The sequence below is a fragment of the Pseudorasbora parva genome, chromosome 3 (genome assembly GCF_024679245.1).
Source record: "Pseudorasbora parva isolate DD20220531a chromosome 3, ASM2467924v1, whole genome shotgun sequence".
Lineage (NCBI taxonomy): Eukaryota > Metazoa > Chordata > Actinopteri > Cypriniformes > Gobionidae > Pseudorasbora > Pseudorasbora parva.
In genome coordinates this window covers 852713-862531 of record NC_090174.1, presented here as the reverse complement: position 1 = coordinate 862531, position 9819 = coordinate 852713, and the positions used below count along the sequence as shown (strand labels likewise).

The following is a 9819-nucleotide window of genomic DNA, read 5'->3' as shown; positions in this document are numbered from 1 at the left end:
ATGACACGATATCAGACCTTCTGTACATTTCATAAATAAATTATATAAAATGAATAAATATAGCACAGGCTGAGAGAATGAAGGCCGCAGAAGAGGTGGAGAAAGCACTGCAAAACATGCTCTTCTTACTCAGTATTTTTGTCTTGTTTCTAGTAAAAATATCTAAAAATTCTTACATTAAGAAACATTTCCTAGACAAGTACAAATTATCATCTTGTTTTGGGGAAAAATAACTCAAAATGAAGAGAGTTTCTGCTTAAAATAAGATAAATAATCTGCCAATGGGGTGAGAAAAATAATCTTAATTCAAACAGAAAACAAGATTATTTTTCTCACCCCATTGGCAGATTATTTATCTTATTTTAAGCAAAAACTCTCTTCATTTTGAGTTATTTTCCCCAAAACAAGACAATTACTTTTGCTTGTCTAGTAAAAACTTCTTGTTTTAAGAATGTTTAGATGTTTGGACGAAATGACAAAAATACTGAGTAAGAAGAGCATTTTTTGCAGTGAGACATCAGACTCTTGAAGTCAGCCACACCTTCATCCTGATCTTCCTCATCAGCTGGATTACAGGTCGAGTCGCTCCTGTTTCGCTCCAGTTCTTCACATTCGGAGAGGAAGTGTGTGTGTGTGTGTGTGTTAGTAGAAGCGTTTGCGGCGGCTTTCGCTCCAGTGTCCGTAAAGCACGAGTCCAACCACCGCCAGCAGAAACAAGCCCAGCATGGAGAAGAGGACGCAGAAGAAGATGCTGATGCTGCTCATGCCTTCCACGTCTGTGTACGCTGTGACACACACACACACACACACACACACACACACACACACACACACACACACACAAGATGTTATTCATTAACCGGTAACGATTCTTAAATAGCAAGATGCCACTGTTGCCTTTGGCTTGGCTTGCATTAACTTCTAGAGCAGTTTGAGCTCCAGTAGCTGGTCTGTTTGATCGGACCCCACGGGCCAGCCTTCGCTCCCCACGGTCATCAATGAGCCTTGGCCGCCCATGACCCTGTGGTCGGTTCTCCACTGGTCCTTCCTTGGAGCACTTTTGATAGATACTGACCACTGCAGACCGGGAACAGCCCACAAGAGCTGCAGTTTTGGAGATGCTCTGACCCAGTCGTCTAGCCGTCACAATCTGGCCAAACTCGCTCAAATCCTTACGCTTGCCCATTTCTCCTGCTTCACACACATCAACTCTGAGGACGAAATGTTCACTTGCTGCCTAATATATCCCACCCACTAACAGGAGCCGTGAGGAAGAGATCAGCAGTGTTATCCACTGGTCATAATGTTATGCCTGGTCGGTGTTATCTAATCAAAAGGAGATCTGAATCGAACAGAAGCTGGTCACTGTAATGCTGATTATTACTCACGTCTCAGCAGCTCCATGTTGTCCACGCTGGGAACCAGAATCTCCTCCGTCTCCTCGTCCTCCTGTTTGCTGCGCAGGACGGTCAGCTGGTAGAGCTTCATGGAGATCAGGTCATGGTTATCTGAAACACACACACACACACACACACACACACACACACACACACACACACACACACACACACACACACACGTTTGTTTTTGTGACATATTGGGACATTCCATAGGCGTAATGGGTTTTATACTGTACAAACTAAATTTTCTATCCCCTTACACTGCCCCTAAACCTACCCATCACACACACACACACACACACACACACACACACACACACACACACACACACACACACACACACACACACACACACGCACACACACACACACACACACACACACGCACACACGCACACACACACACACGCACACACACACACGCACACACTAGGCTTGGGCGGTAATACGGTAAAATGGTATACCGCGGGACCTAAAAATAGCAACGGTATCAGTTTCAATACCGTCAAACCGTCAAAAAAAAAAAACAGATCAACTTACATATTGCTGATCAACAATTAATTATTAAATATTTAATAAGTTGAACTAATTAAACTATTTACATATTAAATACTATTTATTTATTAAATGCCTAAATATGTGTATGCGTTGTTGTGACAGCGTGGATGAGAAAGAGAGAGAGAGAGAGAGAGGGGAAAAGACGGCGAGTCGGGCACTGAGTTATTCGGTCTCGAAAAAGAACACAACTTCTGCAGTTTGGAAGTATTTTGGGTTTTGACGGTAAATACAGACGAGGCAATTTGCAAATTGTGCAACAAAAAGATGACCGCGAGAGATGGAAATACCTTACCTATAAGGGCGCATATCCGAAACCACCATCCACTCACTGCTGCGTGGATGAAAAACCGAGCGCACCCTCGGACTATGCTGTAATATTGCCGAAGCCTTTTGTCACACAGCTGGCAATGTAAGCAATAAGCATGAACTCCACAAGAATCAAGTGGACATGGGACTCACAAAAAAAAAAAAGTCAATTGTCTGACAATTGTCTCATAACGGTAAGCATAAAACCTGCAGAGAGTTTCTCAGGGGCTCAAATGTAAAAAATAAAATAAAAATATAGGCATATATATATATATATATATATATATATATATATATATATATATATATATATATAAGCCAAGCCAACAGTTTGTTGACGCTGTCTGAGCCTTACATCATAATGTTTTAATTATTCACGGTAATACCGTATACCGAGGTAAAATAGGGAGGAGGTTTGACGGTATCAAAATTTGGATACCGCCCAAGCCTAGCACACACACACACACGCACACACACACACACACACACACACACACACACACACACGCACACACACACACACGCACAAACACACACACGCACACACACACACACGCACACACACACACACGCACACACACACGCCTCACCTGACAGATCTCCAGTAACAGCTGATGCACCGAAGTAGAAGCCCTGCGGCAGACGAACGCCGGGGACGTCCAGACAGTCTCGCCACTCATGCTGCCCATCGATATCCAGCATGATCTACACACACACACACACACACACACACACACACACACACACACACACACACACACACACACGTTTGTTTATGTGAAATGTGAGGGCATTCCAAAGGCGTAATGGTTTTTATACTGTACAAACCGTATTTTCTATCCCCTTACACTGCCCCTAAACCTACCCATCACACACACACAAGTTTTTTTTTGTGTGTGTGTGTGTGTGTGGGCATGTTTTGTGACATATGAGGACTCAAATGTGTATAATGCCATGGGTATGACACAGGTATTACAGGAGAGGGTGAAATATGAGGACATTACCCATGGCCCCACTTTACAAAAGGCTTATAAATCACACAGGAGGAGTTTTTATGAGAAAGTAAAAATGCAGAATGTTTCCTGTGATGGGTAGGTTTAGGGGCTGTGTGTGTGTGTGTGTGTGTGTGTGATGGGTAGGTTTAGGGGCAGTGTGTGTGTGTGTGTGTGTGTGTGTGTGTGATGGGTAGGTTTAGGGGCAGTGTGTGTGTGTGTGTGTGTGTGATGGGTAGGTTTAGGGGCAGTGTGTGTGTGTGTGTGTGTGTGTGATGGGTAGGTTTAGGGGCTGTGTGTGTGTGATGGGTAGGTTTAGGGGCTGTGTGTGTGTGTGTGTGTGTGTGATGGGTAGGTTTAGGGGCTGTGTGTGTGTGTGTGTGTGTGTGTGTGTGTGTGTGTGTGTGTGTGTGTGTGTGATGGGTAGGTTTAGGGGCAGTGTGTGTGTGTGTGTGTGTGTGTGTGTGTGTGTGTGTGTGTGTGATGGGTAGGTTTAGGGGCAGTGTGTGTGTGTGTGTGTGTGTGTTGGGTAGGTTTAGGGGCTGTGTGTGTGTGTGTTGGGTAGGTTTAGGGGCAGTGTGTGTGTGTGTGTGTGTGTGTGTGTGTGTTGGGTAGGTTTAGGGGCTGTGTGTGTGTGATGGGTAGGTTTAGGGGCAGTGTAAGGGGATAGTAAATACAGTTTGTACAGTATAAAAACCATTACGCCTATGGAGAGTCCCCATATGTCACAAAAACAAACGTGTGTGTGTGTGTGTGTGTGACACATTCACCAGCAGGGAAAGTCTGCCTCACCGTGAGTCTGCGGCGCACGTATCTGATGAACAGGAAGCTGTCGTGCTTCAGGTTTCGCACCATAGCGTTGCATCCGCCGATTTCTGAAGGCCGGCCGTCCCGATCGTGATCGTAGCTGATGGAGCCGTTGCCCACCATAGCCAACACATACGGGAAGATCCGCTAGACAAACACAAACAGAACAATGCCTAAAAGCTGATATGCGACAAGGTGTATAGCAAACAAGCTAAAAACACATACGGGTAGATCCGCTAGATAACGAAAAGAGAAGACGAAATTGTGAGTGGTGCTTGCGAGGGGCAAAACTCGGGGCCCGGTTATGCAAAATAAGCCAGCCCCATGTCTGTACGATGTTGTGGAGTTGAGATTTGGCTTATTCATGTATTTGTATGGTTGCTAGGGTACTGTGAATGGTTGCTAGGGTGTGGCTACACAGATTTAAAGAGCTAAAAGAGCCCAACTCTGTACTCACAATTTCTTCTTGTACGAAAAAATATATCCGGCAGTAATTAATGTTTTTAACCTAATATAGGTTAGGTTAAATTTGCAGCATTGTATTCTCGTATGCTCATTTCCACATTTTTTAAATTACATTTTCTCTTTAAACAGGAGATTTAAATTAATAATTTCCTATTATTAAATTAAATAATATTTTATTCCAAGCGTTTGACATTTTTACAGCAGACAAACAATCATTTGACTGAGCACGTGAGCGGCGTTCCCAGGTGCGGATGACCACAAAACTCGCTGCTCCACCGGGAATAAATCTCCATCCGAATGCAAGAGTTTATCACTGAGGTGGCTGCAACGTAATTTTTACAAACGTCCACATGAGAAACAATTACCATCTGATGAATACGGCTTAAAAAGCTGATGTGACAAGGTGTGCAGCAAACAAGCTAAAAAACACACACAGGATAATCCGCTAGATAACGGCAAAAGACGGCGGTCAACACACGGCATGCAGAGATGATGATCAAGCCATGTGGCTTACCTGCGTGCGTGGCGTGTATCGCTTCCTCTGGGCCTAAAACACAAACACAGAGAGCGTTCACATGTGATGATACACACCACAGACAGAACAATCAGCACAGATGTCAATTACTGAGTTCACACTGTAAAGAAAAGCACTTCTTAGTCATTTTGTCTTGTTTTTAGTCTAAATATAACAACTCTTAAATCAAGAGGCATTTACTAGATCAGTAAAATGACATGAGATCCACAGGTGTAATCTACGGGTGGGACGGGTGGGGCATGTCCCCACCACTTTTTTTAAAACATCTTGCTTCACGGATGACCCTAACTAATACTAACAAAGCATCTCTGGTTAACTAGAAGAGTATAATTTCATTCGTCTGTTAAATAAGAGGCGATCTGGCGCTCGTTCCCGCTGTTATGAGATTTCTCTCGCGGCTCCTGCAGTCTCCACACAGACGAGCGCTGTAATCTAACGCTTAACGCCGTTGCAGAGACTTTCTGTTTGTTCCGGTCAGATCACGAAACAAAATGCACAAAACCTGTCCCTGCTCTTGATGTACTGATGATATTCGGTTTTGATGAGAGAAAAAAATTGAAACGAGAACTTCTGACAAGTTTAACAGACTAGACCAGCGATTATAAGCAAAGTGTGCAAATCTATTTGCCTTTAGTCAAGTGAAAAATCTTGGCACAACGCTATATTGTGTTTAGATGCAATAATTAAACGAGATCTATATCAATAAATGAACTATTTAATTGATTTCCGGACATCTTAATACTAATTTTTCTGCAATTGTTATTGTACATATTTTACATCTGATTTAACATTGTATCAGCAATGCAACCCCCCTTAATACGCCATATTGTTCATATATATTTATGTCCCACCCACTTTTTAAAACAAAGTTACGCCACTGATGAGATCTTTTTGCTTGTTTTCTGCGGAAAAATATCCAAATGAAGTGAGTTTTTGCTCAAAACAGGCAAAATGATCTGCCAATGGGGTGAGGAAAATAATCTTGTTTCTTGTTTCCGTCCCAAACACAAATAAGATTATTTTTCTCACCCCATTGGCAGATCATTTTGCCTGTTTAGAGCAAAAACTCTCTTCATTTGGATATTTTTCCACAGAAAACAAGCAAAAATAGCTCATGTAATTTTACTTATCTGCATCTTGCTTTAAGATTTTTTAGATGTTTGGACTGGAAACAAGAAAAAAATATATACAAGAAGAGCATTTTTACATCAGTGTAGACGAGTCGACCTGAAGAACACAGAGAAGTGATCGCACCTTTAAAATCAACCAGTTTGTGCGATTTCAACCCTGCTAGATATTCCACACTGGAAGTGGTATCACTGGAAAGTGGAAGTGTTTAGATTTTTTTTGAACTTTGATTATTGTAATGCTCTACTGGGTGGTTGCCCTGCTCGCTTAATAAACAAACTCCAGCTGGTCCAAAACGCAGCAGCTCGAAGAGCGCTATATAAATAAAGGTGACTTGACTGAGGCGTAAAAGACACCAACACTCCAATCTTCCACCAGCATTAAAGGGTTAGTTCACCCAACAATGTAAATTCTGTCATTAATTCCTCATGTGATTGGACACCTGTAAGTCCTCCGTTCATCTTCGGACACAGATGAAGATATTAGTATCATATTAAATATGACCAGCTCATCCTGAGGGGCAATTGGTGTCCTCTGAAATTTGCCTCACCGGCACGTCATCCTCATTAAACCCGTCTCCGGCACAATAACTCCCATTTTTCAAGTATTCCTACTCTTGTGTAATCGGCACGCCATCTTCAATAAACCCGTCTCTTGTGATGGCCGATTTCAAAACAAAGCTTCAAACTTATTCAGGCTTTGTAACGACGTCTTTAGTGCCTTTATGGGTCTTGAGAGAGGAAATGACATTGGTGTCAATGAAGGCCTTTCTGAGCCATCGGATTTCAACACTAATATCTTCATCTGTGTGTGAAGATGAGCGGAGGTCTGACGGCTGGCCAACCACAGGAGGGATTAATCACACAGTTTACACTTTTGGCTGAACTAACCACTGGAGAAGTGGAGACCTGATCTGTGGAGCGAGTTCTGTGATCGGCCGCCTAATGGGCGAGTCTGGGTTTGAGGTTGTCTTGAGTGTGGTGGAGGAATCATAGTGTTGTGGGGCTGGATTATTGTAATGCTCTACTGGGTGGTTGCCCTGCTCTCTTAATAAACAAACTCCAGCTGTTGATCTGGACTTCTGTGATCGGGTCTGGTTTTGAGGTCGCCTCCTGCCTGTCTGTAAAGTGTGGTGGAGGAAGCATAGTGCTGTGGGGCTAGTCAAGGGAAATCTTAATGCTTCAGCACACCAACTTTGTGGGAACAGTCTGAGGAAGGCCCTTGCGTGAGGGTTTTATTTTTTGCAGGTCATTGTCAAGCATCCTCTTCTATAGATTTAGACTTTATATACTCGTGTAATGAAGGTGGGATCAGATCTCTGCGCGGCATAAATCTCCCTGCACTATTACACTCAAAGCAGAAGAGTGTGTGTAAGTGTAATCTGATATTTCTGGACTCTTACTCCGTACCTCCAGAAGCTTCTCCTCATTGGGGTATGTGTCCACAAACACACCGAGTCCCGTGAAGAAATCCCTGTTTCCGAACACCGGACCTGCAATCATTAGGACATGAGGCCGGATCAGTCACGCAGTGTGTGTTCGTGTCTGTTAAGGCCCTTTCACACCGGACGCGTAACGGAAAAGCGAATCGAATATTTCGTGTCAAAACCATTCACATCAGCCGTGACACAAATTTACGACGTTTCAGAGCTCCAACTTTCCAAAACATTCGCACCGACTGCTGAGCAAACACGGACACTTCATCTTTTAGTAAAGACCAGCTTTTCATTTTATTTTTAGGACCGAAAAGAAGGTTTGGGTGCACCCAGTCTTAAAGAACAGAGTCTAAAGGGGAGTCTGCTAATCTCGTCCAGGAGCTAAAGCTTTATCATGGCCGCTTCTGCACTTAGCCTACTTTCTAAAGTCTGTGGGAGAATTTGAGTAACAGTAACATTAGGAGCGCATCTGATGAGACTAAGGGTGTGTTCACACTTGTAGTTTGGTCCGGACCAAAAAACAAAAACAAAACATATAGTCCTGGTCCGCTTAGCGTTCACACTGGCATTTATAACAGCGGACCTAAAGTTCCCGAACCAAAGGCTCAGGGAGACGCTCACAACCTGATTGGTCGGCTTATCTGACGTAGGAGCTGCTTACCGAACATTCAGAACAACGCTGTGCCGGATTAAACACCATCGTTTTATGCGTGAACATATGGCATTATTTTTACCAGCCGAGAACTCATGAAGAGCTCATAAAATGTTCAAAACATTCAAAACAGCTCCAGGATTTCCTCCGTTGTGCAGAAACGAAGATCTGCTGCAAAAGAGACGGCCGTTCCGTCGTCTGTACCGACTAATGGGCAACATAGAAGAGCCAGGTTTGCTTTTTGTGCGTTTTTTCCTATGTTTTTTTCTAGCATTTTCGAAACGTTGCTCGTCGGACCAAATATTGATGAGGCACTTTACCTCCTCGTGGCTCCACCGATGCCCACTAACGTTACCGTTACTCATTTTGGATACACCGATCGATCTTCCCGCGTCGTCAAATCAGCTGACTCGCATCTTGTGACATCACGTCCTGTTTTTGGTTCATCTACATGTCTTTGGTCTGTGTTGTGTTCATATATCAATCGAACCGCACTAGAGTTCGTTTGGAAGCGGACCCAGACCGGTCTTTTTAGCTTGTTTGGTGCGCACCAGGGTTCGGATGGCAGCGTTCACATGTGTTCAAATGAACCGCACTAACCGAGCAATCACACCAGTGTTCGTTTTAATCTAACCAAACATGACAAGTGTGAACACACCATAACACACACTTCAGGAACCAATCGATCCGGAGCAGATGTTTCCAGCTGAGTCACAATGTAAACATTTCAGTGCCACAGACGTACTGATGGCAACACGTTCACTTCCTATAATCGCGGACACAAGGTTTAGAAGAAAAAATGAACGATTTATAAAAGGTTAAGTTATTGCTGTCTGTAAACTCAGCTGCAGGTGTACAGCTTTAACTCAACCTACAGCTGTAATCTCATGAGAGACGCCACACCTGGCGAAGGTTAATGTTGAGTGAATAACTCGTGACATCTGCTGGTCATTTCGTCACCTTTGTTTCCTTGTGTGTGATTGGTTAAAGCCGTTTCTGTCGCCACTAGAGTAAAAAAAAAAAATCAACATCGAAACAGAAAAAATAAATGTTGTTTTTTCGATGCAGCACATTTGCGTTCGGCGTGGAAGCGTTCTTTACACACACAGCGGATCAAAAAATATGAATCACATGAATTATTCGTGCGTCAAAATCGTGTCCAGTGTGAAAGGGCCTTTACAGTTATTAATTAAGAAATAAACTCTGACCTTTCCTCATGCGCTCCTTCGTGTACCAGACGGCCAGACCGTCACCATTCAGATTCTTCTTTCCTTGACCGTGAATCTTAAAATGGACCTGTAGTTCCCAATCCCTCAGATGACATGGCTGCACACACACACACACACACACACACACACACACACACACACACACACACACACACACACACAGGATTTAGTCTTTAGTCTATATGTACACATTCCCATGAAGAGCGTCAGCATTCGGTCGGTCGCGAAGAGCGGCAGCGAGGGAACGTCGGTCACGAAGAGCGGCAGCGAGGGATCGTCGGTCGCGAAGAGCGGCAGCGGGGGATCGTCGGT

The 9819-nt window shown here is 43.7% G+C and overlaps 1 protein-coding gene across 1 annotated transcript in view; it reads right to left on the bottom strand.

Moving 5' to 3' along the window:
* Positions 1-480: 480 nt before the first annotated feature.
* The window catches only part of lman2la (lectin, mannose-binding 2-like a), a 13105-nt gene continuing 3766 nt past the window's right edge, over positions 481-9819 (bottom strand). The window contains exons 3-9 of the mRNA XM_067437521.1: positions 9487-9604; positions 7601-7683; positions 5043-5075; positions 4049-4210; positions 2855-2969; positions 1389-1508; positions 481-785 (exon numbers count right to left, since the gene is read on the bottom strand). Of these exons, the coding sequence (XP_067293622.1) occupies positions 643-785; positions 1389-1508; positions 2855-2969; positions 4049-4210; positions 5043-5075; positions 7601-7683; positions 9487-9604 (774 nt within the window). The 3' untranslated portion in view covers positions 481-642. The remainder of the gene's footprint in view (positions 786-1388; positions 1509-2854; positions 2970-4048; positions 4211-5042; positions 5076-7600; positions 7684-9486; positions 9605-9819) is intronic.